We start from the raw sequence: 23,442 nt of genomic DNA on the forward strand, positions 1-23,442 counted from the left end.
GTGCAGATTTGGTCTCCCTGCGGTCCCTCTCTGTGTATCCACTGTGTGGTTGGGTGTGTTCTCAGGTAGGTCATTGCAGGGAGCCCTGGGGGCTGTTTGCCAGTGAGCTGAATTGAGGCAGGCACAGACGGGGAGGGCAGAAGAAGGGCTGGCTGCAGTGATGCACAAGCCTTGCCCAGGGTGGCTGTGAGCCGGGGTCTATGGGAAACCACTCTGCTGACGGCCAGGCTGGGTGTAGAGCTCTAGAACAGGGCTAGACTTGTTTGGGCCAATGGCTTTGGCCCGTTTATAAATGCGATTAGGTTTTGCAGGCTTCAGTTGTGGCCACAGACAGCCACGTACGAATGCCTGTCGGCTCTGCGAGACACTCTGTATGCACCTGTGTGTGGGTTCAGACAGGTCACTGCCCATCGGTGTCCCTTTCGGGCACAGGAGACAACTCTATGCTGTACTGTGTTGAAAAATCCTCCTTAGGGTTTTTATCTGCTTAAAAAATTCTTGGCCCAGATATTTTTTGGTGAGGCAGGTAAAAGACCTTAACCATTGTTTTATAGCTTTGCTGGACGATCAGGAGCCTAGAAGTGTAAAGGGACTTGCATGAGGTCACTGAGCATGTCATTGGGAGAGTTGGGGCTAATGAGAATTGAGACCCAGTCATGTGCTCAATGTGTGAGGATGTGTTATTACCCAGATGGTCAGCTGGTCTGGGTTTTAGTGCTGAAAGCTCTAAATCCTGGGACCCTCCCCTTTAGTCCTGGATAAACCGGGACGGTTGGTCACCCTATATATTCCCAGTCTATCCACACCCAGCTCTGCTTGGTCTGCATATTTTGGTGTGTCTTAGTAAGAGCCCATTGAACTTTTGAAGTGATGAAGTATTCTGGAATGAAATAGTAGATAAGATTAAATGGAATGGAAACTTAATGCCCAGAGTTAATAAATTGGGATGGCAGAAATGTCCTCCATCTGTATACAAACTACATTAAAGGATTGGCAGATGAAACTGAGATGTTCTGACGTGAAAAATTAATGCAAAAATAAATCATGACTCAGAGGCAGGAGTAGGTGGTGCTGGAGTAATAACAGTCCACGTTTTCTTTAAAGAGGACTGAGAGCATAGACTGCTAAGGCCCTGCCAGCGGTCCAGAAGGGAAAGAACCTAAATAAATAAGGAGCTCTGTGAGTGTTGGAGAATGGCCAAGGTCATGCATACTCAGTGTACAAAAAGGGATGGATTTGGAAGCCGGAATCCAGAAAGGTTTGGTTTTAAATAGGAAAAAAGAAAAAGAATTGTCATCACCCGATGAATGTGTAGGCAGTGTGATGCCATGAAGAGACTGGCTCCTGCAGGGCTGGTCTTTTTCTATGATAAGTCAGTGAAAGGAAACAATAGATGTTGTTTATCTTGACTCCTCCTAACTCTTTGTTTCTGCTCTCTCATGATGTATTTTACAAAGTGCCAGGTTTATAAAGTACTCAGGTGCACTGGAACTGGCTGAAGAGCTATCCAGAGGTAGTGTCCACCAAAGGGTTGGAAGCAACCAGGGACAATACACTGCTTTTGTCCCCGCAGTGGTGTGACGTTCTTGGTGCCCCTGGGGCTTGACCAGGGAGCGGGGTCAGTACTTGCTAACAGCAGAAGGCTGATGTCTGGCTGAGCACAGGCTCTGAAATCAGAATCCCTGGGTTGGAATCCTGGCCCTGCCCTTCATTCATTAGCAATCTGACCTTGGGCCAAGTTATTTTTTCTCGGTCTTCTCATCTGTCGTTTGAGACTGTACTTGTAAAATCGTGCTACTCAAAGTTTGGTCTGTGGATCAGCCCCCGTCGATATTTTCTGGGAGCTGGTTGGAAATGAAGACTCCCAGGTCCTGCCCCAGAGTTCTTGAATCAGAACCTGCCTTTGGCCAGTGTCTTGCTGGGGGACCTGTTCGCGTATTGAAGTTTGAGAAGCACTGCTGTACTGTACTCAGGACAGTGCCAGGTGTGGAGATGTTTTCTGTATATTTCAGCCCTCTTCTTCTCCTTCTCACTATTATTATGTGGTTTTGAAGTACAACGGAGAGAATGTAAAACCATTCACTTTGAGGGACCATCTTATAGGTAAGAAAGGATCTAACTGGCAACTTTGAGCAGTTTGGTAACTGCTCCTCTGTTGTGTTTTGTTCTTTAGGGAATAATGTCACATTGAGGTCAGAGAGGACTAATTAGTGCAGAAAGCTGTGTCTGGATGAGAAATTGTAGAAGCACAGGATGAGTGAGTCCAGGTGTTTTCCCCAATTCACCTGGGATTGTAGTGGACAGCATGTCAGCAGCATGAAGACAGCCTGAACCAGAACGCACAAATGGGGGTGCCTCGTGGAGGTCACAAAGCCATCAGCCCGCTTGATGTTACCTGCATGCCAGCACGTGCCTTTTCTGGGCTGTTCGGTGTGGAGGAAAGTGGATAACTGTGCGCCAGCCCCTCGTGTGGTCTTTGCCCTGTGGAGCTTATAGTCTGTGTTAATCAAGTAGAAACGAAAATTATGGGGATAGGGTACAAATATTGTGCTGGAGTGTTTCACCCTGGAGAAAGGAAGGAAGGTTGATGAGCAATTTGTGATGGCCTTCAGGCATAGGGTGGACCCTTGCATAATTACTTTTTACTAATATTAAATATAACACCCAGAGTGATGGGTTTTGTTTGCAGGTAAGAATTAAGGAAGAGATTTTCGGTAGTGAAAGTGGTTTAACCTCCAAGTGCCTAATGTCAGAGTTGTGGCTGAGAATCTGGGAAAGGCCCTGTACTTTGGTAAAGTCAGTCTTCTCTCACTGGGGTGCTAGCTGGCATCCCTTCTAGTGCTTGGCCTGTGGATTTGGTGTATGGCCTTTCTTTTTAACAGAGAAATTTAAGTATGGAGAACATTCTCCTAGCAGGTAATTTGTGGGAGTAGAAAGACCACTGGACTTGGAATTGGAAGAAACTGTCATAGTTTTGTCACTTACTAGTGTTAATAGGATGACCCGGGGCTAGTCATTTACTTCTTTAAATCTTAGTTTTTTACTTCTTAAATGGAAATAATTATTCTCTTAGTCATTTGCTGATTCATTCAGTTCACTCTTTTTAATTAATTTATTAAACACAACCATTTTTTCTTTGGTTTATTATGATACTCATTCCAGAAATCTTTGTTGAATACCTGCATATGTTCCAGATACCCTGAGGGAGGCAAAGGTGAGACTAACTCAGAGGGTTTTTAAAGGTGAAGAGAGATGATGCACATAGAGGAATGTCACGCACTGGAAAAATGCGACCCTAATGTAAACCATCACATTTGTGCCTCTGGAGAAGTAAATCATCGTGGCTTATCAAATTACGGGATGCCGGAGCTGCAAGCGGCCTTAGCTCCCCTTTTGGGAAGCCATTAATTTGCTACCTGTGACTTCTGAACCGAACCGGGACGCTAATGTCCATTCTTGGCCAGCAGAAGGAAAGTGGAGAAGGTCATGCTTCGTCTTTTTGCCCACCCAGATTATCTGCGAACTTTCGACCTGCAGAAATTCTGCAGCTGCTTTTGTGGCAGCCCGTGCTGTGCGTCTGGTAGTTAGGAACACATATTGTGTGCTCTAATAGTTTCTTCCACTGTGACCCAGATAAAGGCAGAGAGGCTCTGCTTTGCCTTCTTCTAACCCTGACATCTGATAAGTATTAAGGACCCGTGTGAGCTCTCGGTTCCCTTTGTACATGCTCGTGTTTATATAGGGCATTGTTTGCAAACATTTACGTGTCACATGCCCATTGTGTCTAAAGTCCATGTCTTTAATTTTATTAGTCTTTGTACATCTGATACCTAGCACGGTACCCGCCTGGTGTAAAATCCTCAAAGCATGTTTGCTGTTGACTCAGGAGGGCAAGGATGGTAACACTTCCTGGGGTCAGTCTAGTAGTTTCTGTTCTTGAGATTTACCTGCAGTTTTCTTTAATGCTTACCCCAATTCCCTTTCATATAAGTCACTTAAAATATAACTTGTTATGCTCATCTATTAGGCTGGTTTTTAAGTCACTGATTAGATTAATTATATTTCATATCTCACAGGTAGTAAAGTCTAGGTACAAAATATCTGACAACTTTTATTCTAGTATTTGTTGCCTGTGATAATGCCTTTGAGGCTGCTGGCTTTGGAGGCAGGCAGCCTGGGTCAGAATCCCACTCTGCCACTTACTTTCTTTATTACCTAGGCAGGTGACTCATCTCCTAACCCCCTGTCGTCTTGTCTGTAAGACGTTTTTAATAGTTGCCCGTGCCACGTAGGGCTGTTGTGAAAGTTAACTGAGCTCATCCATTTGAAGAGGATCGTACCATCTCTGCACATAGTGAGCACTCAGCGAATGACAGGTATTCTTACGTTTTGTCACTGGTCACTGCATAACCAGAGATCAGAATGCAGCAGAGAAGCAGGTACTCTTGGCAAATGCTTGGATCCTGCCCCTGTTAATGACTACAGAGTCGTGTGACACCAGTGCTGGAGAAGGGATTCTGGTACCAGTATTTTAACCCCTGCATACTCAGTCACTTAGCTCTCTTTCTTTTCCATCTCTTGGGCCACTTGGTGAAGACCCATGAGGTTTTTCCTTTTTCAAGTATGGAATGCTGTAATAACAGACCCTCCTAGCAGAGGGAGGAAGAATTAGATTACATTTTGGGGACAGTTCAGCAGATGCCAAAACACATTCTCAACCCCTTTCCGGAACCTCAGACAGCCACAATTTCTCCGTCTCTGGATGTAATTTGCTAAACACTTAGCCACGGTGATGAGGTTGTTATTGTTTCTGTCATCCGCCTCCTGCTCCAAGGACCTGCCTTGGCCTCGGAAAAGAGGCCAGTGTATGCCAGCAGCAGTGACTGCAGCACACACATACGTTCTGCCCCACACACCTGGGGACAGGCAGAGGTGCCCCGCTTCTCCTTTGTGGGTCATCTGATAACATCTGCCATTTCATGGTGCAGGGACCTCATAGAAACCCTGTTCGGGACCCAGGGTGGGCTGTTTCAAAGCAGAGGCAGGGTGAGAGGTCATTCTTCCTAATTTCTCACCAGCTCTTTTCTTTTTCCCCTCCTCCTCTGCATTGCAGGTCTATGTGTCTTATGACTATGGAAAATCATTCAAGAAGATTTCAGAGAAACTGAACTTCGGCGTGGGAAACAGCAGTGAAGCCGTGATTGCCCAGTTCTACCACAGTCCTGCGGACAACAAGCGGGTGAGGAGGCAGCTTGGCCCCGGGCGAAGCTCAGGGGGTTGGGTTCTGGGGCGATTGCTACACTAAAGGGCTTACTGGGAGATGGCGCTCTTTGGGATCTTTGCAGCGGGACAGCTGGCCAGCGACTGTTTTTCTGCTACCTGGCAGTCTGTGACGGAATATGTTCGCAGGGTGGGTCTGTGCATAATCAGGCCGGCCAAGTACTGGTCAGGCAGGATTTCTAGACAAACAATGGCGGGTTAAGCCACAGAAAATCAGCCAACTAATAAATCGCCTGACTCACAGGTGGAAAAAATATTTCCCAGGTACACTGGGATTAACACTACAGTCTGTTCCATGTCTTCTGAGACATCATCAGTGTGCATGTGCATGTGTGTGTGCATGGGCGTGTGTGTGCACACATATGTTGGTGCTTCCCCGCCCCCTCCCCCCAGCCCCCAACCTACATCTATACAGGAAAGAAAACCAAGACCATCACCCTGTCTCCTGCTTTGTTTTCCCAGCTGGCTGGCCTTGGGGGGCTTTATTTCTCTCCTTAGGCAATTTGATTTGGAGGAAGCACTGACCCTGGGCCCCCAGGGAGGTGTGTGGGGGGAGGAGGGCAGGAATGGGGCAGCCTGTTGCAAGGCTTTCCTGCTGATTAGGGAGAGTTTATTTGATTGCTTTTTTTCCCCACTCATGTGTTACCTAGCTCGTTTCCAGGCCAGATGGCTTCTTCCGGGTAAAGACCCCTTAGTTTTTCTTAGTAGAAAAACTAAGAAAAACTTGCTAGTTGTGAAAGCTTTCTGAGGTAAGGGCCGGTGCTTCTTTCTATGCATCCAGAAAGGAACAAGCCAGCAGGTCTGTGTGCATTGTCCTCCTCCCTGGTCCCCAGTGCTGGCTTCTCAGGCTGCCCAGGTCTCTTAGCAGGGGCTGCATTCAAAATGCTTAGCCTCTGGTGTGCTTGGGCACAGACCAATCAGAGCAGACCCTGTCTGGAGGGGGCTGGGTCCTGGAGGACGCCTGCTGGGCCAGGCATTAACCTTTTAGCTGCGGGGTTTGGGGGAGATCCTGGGGCAGGGTCCAGGCTGCATGGGCTTTAGGAGGAGCCACCGACATTTCAGGGCAGCGGCTGTTTCCCAGCTGGTACAGGGCAGTTTTTTAACCACCAGAGTAGTCATTACTGGTACATACTGGTTAAATATCAGCCCTGCCTAATGATCTCAGGGCAGAGTGGCAGTTAGGGGCAAACTTCCCTGTCTTACCTAACTCCAAGGTGACAGAGCAGGTTTTCCCCTGAGATGAACAGCAAGGAGAAGGGGCTTGGCCATGTAGACAAGTGGCTGGCCCCATCGCCCTCCCCTCCACCGTGCAGGCACTGTGGTCAGGTCCTGGACTCCAGGGGTGGGTTGGCCTTGCTGCCAGGAGCCCTGCTCAGGGCCCCGCTTGCTGGCTGCGCGGCCTTTCCTGCGGATAGATCTGTATGCCCCCTGCCTCTCAAGAAGCAAATAACACTTGCTCATTTATCCTATGCCTAAAAAATGCAAGGAGAGTGGATGTTAAGTGTTCTTACCACAAAAATAACTAGGTGAGGTCATGCATTTGTTAATTAGCTAGATTTAACCAGTACGCAATGTGTATGAGCGTCAGAGCATTATGTTGTACATGATGTGATGTTAATTTAAAAAACAAAGTTGAAAAACAAGTGAACACTTGGATTACTCATTTTATCAGGTTGTACTTACCCGATAAAGTTGTCATTGTTGTTACCAGTTATTGTTGCTATTGTATTTACACATTATCTCAGAGCTAACTCTTGCTGAAGTCGTGGCCTTGACACTGTCCCCTGGAATCTTCTTTCAGCGCCATCTGTCTCCTCCCCACCTCCCGTAGCACACAGATGTCTGCAGGCAGGTTCTTTCTTCCTGCTCGTCGTGTGGGTTGTGGCGTGCAGTGCTACGACCACAAGTATGAAGAGTCAGAAGACAGGAAGGATGATGCTTTGGACATGCAGGAGGCAGCTTAGTGCAGGCGGAGGAGCAGTGGCTTTGGGGGCATCGGGTCTGGAGCAGGAGCAGAGCAGGGGCCGTGGCGTTGAGGCAGGGGAGCGAGCAACCTGGGGACGATTGCAGCAAAGGAGTTTGGGTGCTGCATGGTGACATGGGGCAATGTGTGTGCAGCCCATGTACTGCCTTCAAGAGTGGTGCACCTTAAATCTGTCGTGCGTGAGCGGGATAGGCTTTGGAGCCGGCAGGGATGGCAATTCATGAGAGCAAAGACGCTGCCCTCTTGGAGAACTTAATGGCAGTTGGACCTCAGGCCTGCACCAGGCTGCGTGGGTTAGGGAGGCAGCGTTCTCTGTAGAGTTTCTAATTCCCCAGAGGAGGCCGTTACTCTCCCCAGACTTCTCAGGAAGGAAATGATGACTGTTATTGTGCTGATTTCTTCTGTTACTTTTGCCTTTGTCCCCTGGAGGGCAAATTGCCCCACCAGACCTACCACTTCCTGAGAAAAATCACACTAGGCTGGGCGCCTTGTTGTCAACAGCTGGGTGCTGGGTCCAGGCAAGTCACCTTGGTGAAATGATCCGTAGGCTGCCAAGGAGCATTTGAAATGGTTGGAATGAACGTTAGCAGCTGCCCAGAATGGTTAAGGCGTCAGGAAAGGGCAACAGGGACCTCTGAGGGGCTGTGTGCCTGGGGAAGGGGGGAGGAGGTGCTAGCTGGGTAACCAGCTCCGGTCTGGAGGCTCTGCCTGGTGAAGGAGCTGGAGCGGTCCTGGGGCCATATGAGTTTTGGGTCTATCGTCACATTAGCTGGCAGTCACCACTGCTCCCTGAACCAGTGTGCAGCTCCAGCTACCTGGCAGTTCCACTGTCCTTGTTGGGCCCCTGAGATGGGTCAGGCAGTATCTAAATATGTCTGGGGCTCTTTTTAAAAAGGCTACTGAAGAGCAGTTAGGCTTTACAACCTCAACCCCAGCAGAAGTGAGAGCTGGGCCTGCCTTTTTCCAGGCAGCGGTTGTTCCTAGGTAAAACTGTAAAGCAATTCTCTTTCCTTTTGTTTTCCCCTTCTAGAGGCAAGTTCTTTCATTGCCTTCTCTGCCCTTCCTCCTCTCATTATACTCTTGGTTTCTCCACACAAAACTAGAGAAAGTCACTTATGCTAATAACCTGCATAATAATTTTGTGGCTTAGTTATCTTTCCAGAGGTATTTGTATTTTTAGAGCTTTAAGGCAAAGGATGAAATGTTAAGTGACTGTAAGCAGGGTTGGAGAGGTTGGGGTACCGAAGATGCTCCTGAGATTGCAGTTTAGGAAGCACTTGGTAGGTCAGCTGTGGGTCAGTCTGTGGGGTTGCCCTCCAGTAAACTTGACAGCCAGGTAGCATAAGGACTTAAAAGCAGAGCAGGGTGTTATGCGCATATGTGACATGTCACATGACAGCATGAAGCACCGTGTGCCCAAGTGAGGAACCTACAGATAATTATGGCTGGGGGAGTTCTGTGAGTTGGTTCAGGGAAGATAAGTCTTCACAGATTAGAAATGGAGCTTCTGCCGGGCGGGGGCTCACGCCTGTAATCCTAGCACTCTGGGAGGCCTAGGCGGGAGGATTGCTGTAGGTCAGGAGTTTGAAACCAGCCTGAGCAAGAGCAAGACCCCGTCTCTACTATAAATAGAAATTAATTGGCCAACTTATATATATATATATGTGTGTGTGTGTGTATGTATATGTGTGTATATATATATAAAATTAGCTGGGCATGGTGGCGCATGCCTGTAGTCCCAGCTACTCGGGAGGCTGAGGCAGGAGGATCGCTTGAGCCCAGGAGATTGAGGTTGCTGTGAGCTAGGCTGACGCCATGGCACTCACTCTAGCCTGGGCAACAAAGCGAGACTCTGTCTCAAAAAAAAAAAAAGAAATGGAGCTTCAAGGATGGACATGTGATCTCAATAGGTAGAACAGAGTTGATGGGAGCCCTCAAGAAGGAGAGAGATGAGAATAGAGACATCAAGGTTCCAGTATGTGGTTTCCATGCAAGACAGCAAGAAGATTCGCTTCTCAGGGGTGCAGGGTCTGCACTGTGCTGCTTTGCGGTGTCGAATAGACCCCTGCCTGAAGATGGAGGAGATTGTCTTTTACCTTGACTGCAGGGAGCCCTGGAAGAATCTTTGAGTAGGGGAGTAACTGGATAGTGTCTCGTAGGGAAATGTGTCTCCTGGCGATATTTATGATGAGTTGGAAGGAAATGGTTAGAGAAGAGTCTAGAAAGGGAACCACTGTGGCAGTGTAGGCATGAACTTGCTCCGTCACTCAGCCAAACCTCTTATCACTCTCCAAGTATTTCACTTAGGTCCCAGAAGACATGAGGATGAAGGAAACCCATTGCCTACTCCAGTTTGCTTACAGTCTGTAGTAGGCACACACGCTATGCTGGTAGCGCTGGGAGTAAAAAGGAAGGCACAGATTTTGAGAAAGATTTTAAAGGAAAACATAACAGGGTAGGTGGCTGATTGAGAGTGGGGCTGAATGGGAGATTGGAGTGAAAACCCAGCTCTGCTTGTGAGCAGCAGGACTGCGGAAAGGTGTAGCAGGGACGGAAGCTGAGATGTCAGGAGAGAGAATTGGGTCTTGGTGGGAAGGTTTGAAAGAATTCAGTTTTGGACACAGTAGAATATCTTAGTCCATCAAAAGTGGAGATGCTGAGAAGGTAAAGAAGGAACAGAAGTAGAATCTCAGTGAGTCTGTAGATTTGAAAGTCATGCCCTGCTTGTTCTTAGACGCAGCTGTTGAAGCTTTGTGGAAGGACAGCCAAGTTTAGCAGCAAAGGATGGAAGAGTAACCAGAGTATGTGAGGGTAGGGGGTGGATGAAGACAAAGGAGCCAGCAAAGGAGAATCTAGGACCGAGATGGTCAGGGTTTGGGGATGGAGAGTTGAGAGGGTACAGTGTCACGGAAGGCAAGGGGAGAGAGTTTGCAGTGAAAACTTAAAGAGTGGATTAGGAGAGGAGGCACACCAATGAGTCAGATAGTACAATGCAGGATCTATGATTTCAGTTCCAGAAATGCTGCCTTTTTGTTAGAAGAATAGAGATAAGGATTGATGAACTGTTAAGAGATGGGCTCTGAATCAGGCAGATATTGACGTCAATGCTGCCTACTTTTGTGTCACCTTAGGTGGTTAACCACGCTAAACCTTCAGTGTACTCGTTATGAAAAGTAGGTGTAACAGTAACTTCCAAAGCATCCAGTTTTTGTAAGTGCAGGAACTAAATAAGATAAGGCATGTAAAACTGTTAGCCGAGTGCCTGGCACTTAGTAAGTGCTTTTGAAAAATTTTAGCTATTACCATGAACAATAATAAGTTTTATGACTTCATAAGTTTTATCATTACATTCTCAAATGTGAGACTGCAGGAAGCCATGGAGTAGATTTCTGGAGAAATCTTTTCACACTGAGATCCCTCCCTTCCCTAATAACTAAGGTGGTTTGGGAGCAGGGCTAAATTATTTCTAGGGAATACTTTTGTGCCAGAAATTATGATGATCCTCTTAGAATCATAATTGTTCTTATAATACTGCATTTTCTTATAGTCATGAAAACTACTTTCAAAACGTTTATTACCTTTTCCAGTTAGATTAGATTTAATTTGGCTTCTACAGAGTTTGGAGATTTACTATAGATGCTAAGGAGGAAACACAAGAGAAAATCCACAAACTATGTCCCCGGGAGGTTTACAGTGTGCATTTGGGGAGAGAGTGTGCACAAATGAAAAGCAGCGAGAACATCTGAAAGCAGCATGGGAAAGAGGGTGAAGTGAAGTCTACACCAAGGCTGTCGTGCTGGAAGGATGCAGAGCCCAAGAGTGATCTGGATCAGGTGGAGTCAATTAGGGAAAATGTCCTTGGGCTGATTGCTTCGGATTAACGGTTGCCTTCTAGGATTTAAGTGACTGGCTGTGTGAGTGGAACTGGGTCCCTGTTGCTCTGGTTTCTGCTTCAAAGCGTCATCCCCTGAGCTTCCCTCATTATTCTGGGCGCAGGGCCTGGCCTCCAGGTCACTCCAGGTGTGCGTTCAAGGCTTCCATCATCTGTGCTTTCCAGCCTTGTTTTCCACTCATTTCCCCCAGGCCCTCAAGACTGTCATCAAACCCATGCTGTGTTCCCCCCCACCCCTTTGTGCCCAAACCCAAACTGCCCTAGACTTGGAGTGTTCTTTCCCTGTGGAAGCCTTGCCTGCCCTTCAAGGCCCCCCTCTTCCATGGAGTCGTTTCTGATCTCTCATGCTAGACAGGTTCTCACAGGACTCTGTGGGTTTCTCATTCAGCCTCATTTTGTCTGGAATGGTGATTAGCTGTGGACGTGTCTCTCTCCCATATTCGATTTAGGGCTACCTGGGGGAAAGGATCTTCAGTTTTCACCGTGGCATCCGGTGTCTGGCCCGTGGTGGGTGTGCAGGACACTCTGGTTGGACTGAATCGCTGGGATTCCCCCTTCCCAGAGAACTCTTCGGGCTGCAGCCACTCTCCCGCTGAATTTGTTCAAAGTCGCTCACCCATGCAGAAGCAAAATAAAGGGAGGCCCCTGCTCACCAAAGCCACTTCCTGCTGGAGTGAGCCTGCCAGCCACAGTGGCAGCTTGGTCCCCAGAGCTGCCCAGTAGCAAGAGGGAGAGCTTACCCTCTTAGATGCATGTGATTTCCGTGATTTTCCTGGGAGGGCATGTCCTGTGGCTGCTCAGAGGATGCAGGGAGAGTCAGCAGTCCCGTCTGGGTTTAGCCAATCTGAAGAGCAGGACTTCTCTGTCCCACCTGCCAATAACCACCCTTTCATTGTGACCGAATGACTCGCCAGGGAGTAAGAATGGCCAAGTCAGTTGCAAGGAAAAATAGGCCCAACCAGCTTCATTCCCTGGTGAAGCAAGCCTACTCTGTGGCTTCACCCCAGCCCATCTCTGCACCTCTTTCTTACTGCGCCGTGTTTAGCATGTGCCGGCATCTCTCCGTTTCCATGAGATGGGGAGAAAGCCACTGCGGAAGCCCCGGGAGGCTGTGGCACCCTGTTAACGCCAGCTGGCCCCCTGTATGTCTGGGCACTTGCACACGGTTTGGGGGAGCGTTGGGCGGCTCTGGCCGGGGCCGGCTCTGAGCTTACCTGTTTTCTCCTGCAGTACATCTTTGCAGATGCTTATGCCCAGTACCTCTGGATCACGTTTGACTTCTGCAACACTGTCCAAGGCTTTTCCATCCCATTCCGGGCAGCTGATCTCCTTCTGCATAGTAAAGCCTCCAACCTTCTCCTGGGCTTCGACCGGTCTCACCCCAACAAGCAGGTAAGAGAGCTTCTGGAACATAGTCATGTGGGGCTCCTCCGATTTTCTACTCTGCCTGTGTGGATTGTGTGTCCTCTGAGTGACCTCGCCTGCTGCCCCTCCCTCCTTCTCTCCCGGGCTCAGCTTTTGTAGGTACTGTTTCACTTAGCATGGCCCGCTTGGGAAAAATATATCCCCCTGGCCCTCTCGGTCAGCAGCCCAGCCAGCGATCAACACCCAGCACTTGGCAGGCCCTGTTAGGTAAACGTCAGGCCCTTCTCTGTGCAGATGCACCTTTGTTAGCCCTTAGGGTAAACTGTGGCTCTGGAATTTAATCAGAGAAAATCCAGGTAGAAAAGTCTGGAGTCTGAGCTCTTCTGGGACCTCTTGTTGAATTTCTGCTCCACCCTCCCCATCTGGCTTTCACCCACCATTTATTTGACATTACTATTAACTTTGACATTCTTCCTTTAAACCTCTGTGTGTGTGTGTGTGTGCCTGCGTGCTTGCATGCGCGCATGTGTGTATGATATAAATGTACTTTCTTCTTGAACCCAGATTTGAAGGAAAACTGAGAGATGAGGGGAGAGCCTGAGTCGGATTCATATCTCAGGACTGAAATGTGCCAAATCAAGAATATTGGTCCGGCAGCAACCTAGGAAACCTGTAGATCCTGTATGATCACATTTATGATGAGTCTTAAATGCTTTTGCTCAGAGGAACCTTGGAACATTTCTTTTTCTTTGAAGGTTGTTTAACCAAAACATGGATCTATTTACCTCTGCTTGCCCCAGGGAGTAACCCAAGCCTGGGCAGGGTCAGTTTGCCAGTGGAGGGGGATCGTTGGTATTTTTGGTCTCATGCTTCTTCATTCATGATTGCTAGGGCCAGGGGGACCTCAGGTGACATCTGTGGAAGTGGAGGGGCTTTGCCAAAATTTGGCAAGTTAATTACTCATGGCCATATTGCCTATTCAGTTGATTCCCTTTGATGCTTTGTACTTTTGTACTTAGACAGTGTCCTCTGCATTTATCTGTCATTACCAAGGCCCATTACAATTTTCTCTCTCTTTTTTTTGTGATAAAATACATATAACATACAATATACTGCCCTAACCATCTGTAAGTGTACAGTTCAGTGGTATTAAGTACATATTGTTGGCTGGGCGCGGTGGCTTATGCCTGTAGACCTAGCACTCTGGGAGGCCCAGGTGGGAGGATTGCTTGAGCTCAGGAGTTCGAGACCAGCCTGAGCAAGAGCGGGACTGCATCTCTACAAAAACTAGAAAAATTAGCTGGGCGTGGTGGCACACTCCTGTGGTCCCAGCTACTTGGGGGGCTGAGGCAGGATGTTTGCTTGAGCCCAGGAGTTTGAGGTTGCAGTGAGCTATGATGACACCACTGCACTCTACCCAGGGTGACAGAGCGAGACTCTATGTCTCAAAAAAAAAAAAAAAAGTACATATTGTTGTACAACCATCACTGCAATCCATCTCTAGAACTCTTCATTTTGCAAAACTGAAATTCTATATCTATTAAACAATAACTTCTTGCCTTCAGCTCCTGGAAACCACCATTCTAATCTCTGTCTCTCTGATTTTGCCTACTACAGGTACCTCATATAAGTGGAATCATATAGTATTTGTCTTTCTGTATTTGATTTATCGCACTTAGCATAATGTCCTCAAGGTTCATCCATGTGCCTGTGCTAGAATTTCCAACTTTTTCAAGGCTGAATAATATTCCACTGTATGTATACACCACATTTTGCTTATCCATTCATTTGTTGGTGAACACTTGGGTTGCTTCCTCAGTGTAGCTATTGCAAATAATGCTGCTGTCCATTACAGATTTTTAAGGGCACTGTTTCTCAGTTGAGAAGTACAGAGTATAATCCTTTGGGGACTGGTCATGAGTAAAATATAATTTCTGATAGTCCATACATAGAAGGCAAATCACACTCATTTGTCCTTTTAATTGCTATTTCTCAACAGCCTTAGTGACTGTGGAGAAGAAGGCATAGGTACAAGGTTGTCTTTCCTTTCCTGCCCTTGTCTGCTTTTGGAGTAACTGAATTGGCTTTGGTGACCTTGGTGCCTGTCTTTACAGAGCGTGTGTCATGGAAGGTGGGATTTAGGTGGGTGTTTGGTGATACCATTCAGGTTGCACACACCTCTTGCATCGTGACCGCTTCTTGTTGTTTTGGTCTTTGCAGCTATGGAAGTCAGATGATTTTGGCCAGACCTGGATCCTGATTCAGGAGCATGTGAAATCCTTTTCTTGGTAAGTTGTGTCATCTAAAAAAATCCTATAACCTCCTTTCTCCAATTCTAGCTCCTTCATGGTGGACAAACCTTTTGCCTTTACCCGAAATGTGAAACATTTGGTTCAGGACATAAATTTCCCAGACCTGAGAATCAGAGTTGCAAGTATAACAAACTCACTGGGGGAGGAGGAGGGGGTATGAGAAAGTAAGGTTTATTTGTCAGAGGAGTGGCAGAGCTTTTGTATTTTTCCAGTCCTTCAGGAAACCCAGGGGAATCTTGAAGCTCTTGCATCTTAGTAGAGTTGCTAAATTTCTTCATTTTTAGAGCATCATATTAGAAGTGGGGATTTTTCTTTATATAACATTCATGCATTTGTTCATTGATAACCTATTTTTTTTAATGTCTGCTAAATATAAGACTGATAGATGCTTTAGGGCATAAGAAGTTGAGTAATTTATGGATATAGTTATCAAGGAAATTACACTTTAGGAGGTAAGAAAAGACATTTCAGATACATAACACACATTATGAAAGAGCCACAGGAATAACAGATGCAGCGTGAGAAGCCAGAGGAGGGACCCGTTCCTTCTAGGTGGGAGGATCATAGGTAGTTTCATGAAGGAGGTTGCCCTGGATCCAGGATGTGGGGTAGGATGTCGCTGAGTGGAGGTTTGGGGGACAGGAATTCCAGGTGAGGAACAGAGTGGTCAAAGGTACAGAGATGGGCTGTTACAGTGCTTGGGTGAAGGAATCTGGACTAATTTCCAAAAGCAGTGGGCAGCCATTGCAGGTGTTTGAGAAGAGGGGTGCAATAAACAGACTGTACTCAAGAACTATAGTTTCTAGTCATAGTTGCTTCTGATCTTTTACTATTACAGTGATATATAGTGTATGATCTTCAATATTGAATTTGCACACATGCAGGCAAATGTATCGGACAGATTTCCAGGAGCAGGTTTGCTGGGCTGGTGGGTTTATCTAACTGGTTATCAACTCATTCACATGGATGAGTGATATCGCAAGGTTGATACCACCCAAATCAGCCCCACCCGTAATCTTCCCCATTTCGGTGTCTATTCGCTTGGGCCAAAAACTTTGGAGTTGTCATTGATTCCACATTTGTTTCATGCTTCACGTTAATCTATCAGGAAATCTTACTGGCTCCTGGTATAGCTAGAATCTTCTACTCAGGTACTACTTTATTCTAAGCCACCACTGTCATTGCTTACTAGTCTCTTCACTGGTCTTTCTGCTTTTACTCTGTTTTTTCGCTAATTAGTCTCAGTGGGTGGCCAGATTGATCCCATTAAAACAAGTCAGATCATGTTATTCTTCTGCCTTGAAGCCTTTAATATTTCATCATTTCTCTCAGATTAAATGTCAAGTACATTCTTAACCACAGGGCCTTTGCACTTGCTATTTTCTCTGCCTAAAATGCTCTTACCCAAGATGTATTAATACTTACTGCCTACTCTCTTACCACCTCATTCAAGTCTTTCCTCATATAACACCTTCTAGATGAGGCCTACTCTAAGAATCCTATTTAAAATTTAGCTACTCCTCTACTATTCCCAATCCTACTATATTCTACCCTATTCTTTTTCACATAGCTCTTTGTCACATTCTAATATGCTGTAGTTATGCTTATTATTTGTGTTTCTCTCTTCAATAGAATGAAAGCTCTCTAAGAGCAGGGACTTTTGTTAGTTTGTGCCCTGATATATCCACAGTGAATACATCCTTGAAATTTTAATTTTGGTAGAGATTGCCAAATTTTATATAGAAAATGTCAAATTTGCACTAATCTCAACAATATAAATTGTGTTTCTCTCTACATTCAGTATGTCAGGTCAGAAATATTGTCTCAGTGTAGTTCTAATTTGCATATTTCTTACTACGAATGAGTTGGAACATCTTTTAATATGCGTAAGGGTCACTTTTATTTTTATTTTTTATTTTTTTGGTGACATGCCTGTTCATACTCTTTGTACTTTTTTCTATTTGATTGTTAGATTTTTTAAATTATTGATTTCAAGGAACTCTATATAGTTGAGATTAACCCTTTGTGATATGAGATAGTTTGTGCGTGTGTGCATTTATGTTTATATTTCTCAGTTTGTCAATTGTCTTTTGACTTTTACATGTGGTTTTAGTCCTCATTAAATGTAGTGGCCCCATAAAATGTGGTTGCTGTCTGTGCTGCTTTTAACTATCTGTGGAAAGTGGAATGTCTCTGAGTTGGTACTGCTGCTTGAGTAACTGAGGATGGTAAGGATGGAGGGGACACAGGGAGGGGCCCTACAGCTGAACATTTTTAGACTCCAGTGGTCTTTCTTTTCACAGAGGGAGCTTTTTCTGACCCTTTTGTTGATTTTCTTGGGTGGCGGTTGTAGAGTATTAGTGAAATTGTAACCACGGTCTTATCAAAGAACAATCTCTGCTTTCTTTTGCTTTATTTGAGTTTTAAAGGTATACATTGTTCTTTTTATCTTTTTAAGAAACTATAAATGAAGAGGGCAAAGCCAGCAGGAATTTACAGGGATAAGTTAAGGGAACATAAAGTTTAGAAATTTGAGTATTGTACCTTCTGCCTCTGTGCAGATATGCAGATATATTAGGGCAAGGACTGGCCTGTCTTATTTAAGATAGTTACATGTTTATTGTCAGGGGATTTTAGACTATGTGGGGGATTTTTTTCCCTCTAAGTTTCCTCATCATAAGTGAAAACATGATCTCCTCTGTCGAGAATAAAATGACATACATTTGTTTAACAATGCTTGGCAACCTGGGTGGAGCAGGAGTGAGGAAAAGCTAATAGTTTACTTGGTCCAAAGGTGGCGGCTGGCAAGACAGAATGGTGCAAGACCTGTGGGGGCAGGACACCCCGTGGGGCATCACAGAAGGGTTGCAGGTGAGGCCAGACAAGGCCTGATGACCGTGCTCAGAGAGAGAGCGAAGATTGAAATTTCTGAATGGGGGCAAAGAGAACAGAAGTAGGTGTCAGTGAGTGTAAGAAATTGGAAGGCTAAGTGATTGCAAAGTATGAGAACTTGTAGGTGCAGCAGCTTGCAGAAATGGGAGGTCCAAATACGGATTACGGAAGAGAACTGGGATGAAAGGCACAGTTCTTTCTATCTCTAGATGTCGGCTGCTGCTTTCGGCTGGGAAGGAGAATAATAGAGGTGAGCTTGGTCTCAAAATATCTCAATAAAGGTTCCTTCCTCTTCGCCTTTTTAAAAATACCAGGCAGCCTCATTTTAATTTGCATATCCTCTGGGCTAGAGGAAGTACTTTAATCAGTACTTCTAATTGTGGCAAAGAAGAGAACATGCCACCACCCACCCACACACACCCACACACACACACACACACACTCCACAATGTAGGGCAAAAGTCAAATCTTACCCCATTGCAGGATCTTTTGTTTTTCTCTTTCTTATCTCCCTGCCTCCTTCCTCACGTCTTTGCCTTTTTTTGGGAACATGGTCTTGACGGTCCCTCTCCAAAGGAATTTCGTACGATCGCCTTCGTTATTCTGAGAGCCAGCCTGCGTATGGAACTGTACACAGGCAGTTACATAACTGCGGCCTTCTGCCTTTTTTTGAATCATCACGTGGCACCCTCACTGTGACGCTATCTTCCTGACTGTCCGGGTTATTAATATTTTTTCCATTTGCTGAATGGTCCACCTGGCCTTGGTGGTTCTTGAGAATGTTAGGAAACTTGGGGCGTGAAAATAAGTCATCTTCCCAGCTGCTGTGTGGGGCTTTTGGGGGGAAACACTAGTTCAGAGATTCTTCTCTGAGGTCATTTGACCTAAGTCCTTCTACGTCTTCCACTTTGGATTAGCTTCTGCAGTGATGGCCCACAGATCTAAATGCAGCAAGGGTTACTTCGGGTGGGGACCCTGAGGGATAAAATGATGTGGCCTTTCAAGGCGTCTGCGCTCTGTCTGGGAAGCTCACCGAATACACGGTGCTGAGCAGGGTAATGCAGCGTATCAGAAGCATTACCGTGTAAAGTAATGAGACTGATTCCCAAATCACCCAGCCGAAGCTGTTTTGTATCTTTGTTTGGAGTTCAAAGTCATATAAAAGGCTTGGAAAAGGGTGCTGCACAGACATGGTGCCAGTGGTGGGAGAAGAGAGCCTGGAAGAGCACTGGGCCTGGAGGACTTCCTGGAAGATGAGGACTTGAACTTGACCTCAGAGGAGAGTAGGACTCAGACGGAGGGATCCGAGTGTGTGCAGAGGGCATCTCCGCACAGGGGTGTGGCGTTGGCACAAGTGCAGAGGGAGGAATGTGCCCTCCTGTTCTGAAGGTGGTCAGTACGTGCAAGGAAAAATTTTGTGGAAGAGCCTCACGGGAGGTGAAATGCAGGAGGACTCCAGATTGTGTGGATCAGTGACGTGGGCAGGGGACCCACAGAGACGGGGCGGGATCCCTTCCTTGCAAAGATCAGGCTTGGAAGTTCATAATGGGGTTTCCTCCCGTGATGCTCTTCTGAGGATATAGCACTTTGGGAGAACTCTCCTTCATTCCTCTGAGGTTTATGACCTGAGGCTAGAACCTTGCTGAGAGCCTCAAGCAGCCAGTTGCTCATTGATTCCGAAACACTCCACCTTGTTCTTTTTCTACTTTTTGCTCCTCTCTCGCAGGGCCAGAGGTTGCCTTGAGCTAAACCTTAGGATGCTGTAAAAACAACATAAAGCACTTTACAAATGGCAATTCCTCTCCCTCTATGCTGAGCCGAAAAGCAACCAAAGGGATATGTTTGAGGCACACAGGGTATCACTTGTAGGCCACACCTTGGTGGCCCTAAATTCTCATCGATTGTCCACATGGCAAAACCTCCATGCCTCTGGTGATTAAATGTGGAAATGATGACGACGACTTTTTTCTTCTTCCAGGGGAATTGATCCCTATGACAAGCCAAACACCATCTACATTGAACGGCACGAACCCTCTGGCTACTCCACCGTCTTACGAAGCACAGATTTCTTCCAGTCCCGGGAAAACCAGGAAGTGATCCTCGAGGAAGTGAGAGACTTCCAGCTTCGAGACAAGTACATGTTTGCTACAAAGGTGGTGGTGAGTTGAATGTGCGAAAGAGTAGACTTTTGAGTTTCCTTTATAAAGTTTGTCATTCTGTGATCAAACAGGTGAGTTTGCGTAAGCAGGCATTGGGTCGACATGCGTGGGATAGCTAGATGAAAGATTCTAGGCCCTGGCAAACATTCCCCAAGGGCTTGGAAGGTGCTGGGAGGTTGGGGAAGTGGAGAAGCTTAGGACAAATACTCCAAGCATCTCTAGGCTCTAGGAAGTTGGTTGTTTGCTGGTAGCCAGGCATCCCTGACAAAGACATATTTCTTTAAAACCCCAATGTAAAGAACACAGAATGGAGGGGTGGGGCTCAGTAGCTTTTTTTCTTTTAATCCCACTGCCTGATTTCCTTTAAACTTAGGCCGATTTCTTTGAGATTTTTTTGACACATGTTAATTTACATGGCTAATAGGATGTGTAGTCATTGGCTAGTGGGAGTTAATGCTCTAAGAAAAGCAGTAATTAAGCTTCCAGCTGTCAGTGAGTAGCTTAACTCTCAGCCTTTGGGAAAATCTTCTCCTTGATTTGATGTGTTGGAGCCAGATGCTGAAATGGAGGGCTTGCTCATTTAAAACCAGAGTTGGTTATTTAACAGGACTTGCTTCGCAATGTTCTCGAGTTCACTCTTTATTACCCTGGTGTAAAGGGAAAACCCAGGCCTGGCCAAGGGCAGGAGGGGCTACTATTCCAGGGGTGCTACCAGCTTGCCTTCCTAATGGCGCCCTTCCCTCGTTGGCTCAGGATCTGCTGGGGCCTCTGCTCTGCAAGTGTCACTGTTAACCTTTAGGGACTGAGATCAGATGTGATGCTTTCCTCCAGGTTCCCATTTGTACAACTGATAGCAGGCCGGGCCAGGTGGAAGCAGGTCAACCCTCCTAGTAGGATTTTAGGGTCGAGAGAGGATCTCCCTAACAGGGAAAGCATGGAGTAAGGTCGGAATGAGGGAGATGTGAACGGCTAAAGGAAAGAGGTGTTCCCTGTTATATACTTTGTAAAATGTTTTTAAAAGCCATTAACCTATGGCAGGTTTTCTTCTGTCAGGCTGTTTGCATTAACCTATAGACACTGGATCACTGTCTTCCTGCCTTGCCTATTGCCTCTTTCACTCTCTTAGACACACACACGTACACATAGCTGCCCAAGAACACAGCATCCTTGAATGGCCTTTGCAAGGATGGGGTGATGGGGACACACAGGTGAGAAATCAGGCCCAAGTATTGGTGGCGTGTGACATGAAGTTGGGCAATCCTGAGTTCCAGTATGGTCTAAAAGCTTGTCTCCAGTTCTTCAGTGGTCATGGGCCTTTTCTGCCTTAGTTCCCTGTGCTCGGAGTTATTGTATGATTTTGATTTCAAACTCTTAAGACACAGTGATTGATCCTCTAGTTTGTCTTCCTTTTTGCCTGGACTGGGGCTGAGATGGAAACTGTTGTGCATTTCTCTTAACTCTGTTATTCCTAGATCTCACACCCAAGAGTTTAATTTGTGTCCTTGTTGGAGCTTTCTGTCCCCTCCATTCTGCTCTAACAGCTATGTCTGTTCTGCAGACGTAGCTGATTTGTAGAGTGTCTGTGGTGGGTTTCTAATTATTCCTGGCCAGTGGCAGGGTAAGTTGTTACAAATGTAGATTGCAGGGCTCACATGCACTTTTCCCCTGAGCATCCCAAGGGTGCCTAAGAATCACCAGAATTTGAGAAACTGCCCCAAAGCCTTTTGTAGGTAGAAGCTTAAAATAATAGTCATTGTCAAGGGAATGTTTCTCAAGGGATGGATTGATGAGCGAGGAAACACAACTGGCAGTGGGTGATAAAATGGGTGTTTCCCTCCTTTTCTAAACTTTTTATTATTATTATTTTTGAGGCATTGTCTCACTCTGTTGCCTAGGCTAGAGTGCTATGGCGTCAGCCTAGCTCACAGCAACCTCAAACTCCTGGGCTCAAGCGAACCTCCTACCTCAGCCTCCCAAGTAGCTGGGACTACAGGCATACACCACTATGCCTGGCTAATTTTTTCTATATACATTTTTAGTTAGGCAGTTAATTTCTTTCTATTTTTAGTAGAGATGGGGTCTCACTCTTGCTCAGGCTGGTTTTGAACTCCTGACCTTGAGCGATCCTCCCACCTCGGCCTCCCAGAGTGCTAGGATTACAGGCATAAGCCACTGTGCCTGGCCTACTTTTTATATTTTTAGAGACAGGATTTTTCCATGTCACCCCAGGCTGGTGTTCAGGGGCATGATCATAGCTCACTACACCTTCGAACTCCTGGGCTCAGGCAGTCCTTCTGCCTCAGCCTCCTAAGTAGTTGGGAATACAGGTGTGTACTGCCACACTCAGCCAATTTTTTATCTTTTCTTGTAGAGATAGGTTCTTGCTTTGTTGCGCAAGCTGGTCTTGAACTCCTGGCCTCAAGCAATCCTCCCACCTTGGCTTGCAAAGTGTTGGGATTGCAGGCATGAGTTTTCCTCCTTTTTATTACATTAGATTACTAAACCACAAGGATAAACAAAGTCGGCGTTGGTCAAATAACTCTCCCAGTAGGAGTGTGGAAGCCTCCAAGTATAACTTTTTATCTGGAGTCCGCCTTGCTCTAAGGTTGCCTGAGTTTGGGGAACTGGCTTTAATGTTACATGGATTCAAATAAAATTTGGCAAATCAAGGACCTAATTTTAAAGCCACAGAAAGTTGGTTTTGGGTGATTAACTCTTCTGCTTCCTTTCAGCATCATGAATGATTATAATCCTTTACAAGTTGCTTTTTCAGCCGCCTGGGTTTTGGACTGGAGCTGGCGTCCAGGTCTTCAGAACTTCTGGTACCCTGTTGGCCAGCTCTGGCTTCATATGTGCTTTTTGTCTTATTCTAAGTTTATTTTTATTCCTTGCTCTTTGACATGAAGGTCACTTATTTATCTTAACAGTCTGCATCAAGATGATAGGGCCACTAAAGAAACAGCAAGGTACCTCTGTGATTTTGTTAATTTGGTAATATACAACTGTTAGGTTCTTTCTAGTAATAGCAGTTGCTAAAACATTTGAGGTGGATGAGGGTTAGGTACTGCCCTACAGCCTCACTACCAGATCATCATGCAAGCCGGGCTCCCGTGTCTTATGCTAACGTGTATCAGTAAGCAAGGATGTGATAGGTGGGCTTGATGAAAGTCTTTTCTGTGTGCTTATAGGTGAGGCAGCCGTCCGCACCTTGCATGCTGCAGACACTGTGTTCTAGAGCAGGCACTGGTGGACTATGGCCCGCCATCTGTTTTTGTAAATGAAGTTTTATTGGAACACAGGCATACTCATTTGCTTATGTGGCATCTAGGGCTGCTTTCATGCCCCAGTGGCAGAATTGAATAGCTACATAGAGAGGCGATATGGCCCACAAAGCCCAAAATATCTACCATCTGGACCTTTACAAATAAGGTTTGCTGACCCCTTTTGTCTGTTACCCTAACTGTAGGCATCAGGCAACCAGAATTGCAAGGTCTTGACAAGTCTCGGGTATTATCTTGAAAAGTACAGGTTACAGGCGTCTAAATTGTTATGCTTGTT

General features: G+C 46.2%; 1 protein-coding gene across 1 annotated transcript in view; it reads left to right on the forward strand.

The window, feature by feature from the left end:
• Positions 1-23,442, forward strand: part of SORL1 (sortilin related receptor 1) — a 165,501-nt gene that overhangs the window by 17,992 nt on the left and 124,067 nt on the right. Inside the window, exons 3-6 of the mRNA XM_012789890.3 lie at positions 5,114-5,239; positions 12,387-12,548; positions 14,742-14,809; positions 19,704-19,884. Coding sequence (XP_012645344.2) covers positions 5,114-5,239; positions 12,387-12,548; positions 14,742-14,809; positions 19,704-19,884 — 537 coding nt within the window. The remainder of the gene's footprint in view (positions 1-5,113; positions 5,240-12,386; positions 12,549-14,741; positions 14,810-19,703; positions 19,885-23,442) is intronic.

This window comes from Microcebus murinus, chromosome 4 (assembly GCF_040939455.1).
Source record: "Microcebus murinus isolate Inina chromosome 4, M.murinus_Inina_mat1.0, whole genome shotgun sequence".
NCBI lineage: Eukaryota > Metazoa > Chordata > Mammalia > Primates > Cheirogaleidae > Microcebus > Microcebus murinus.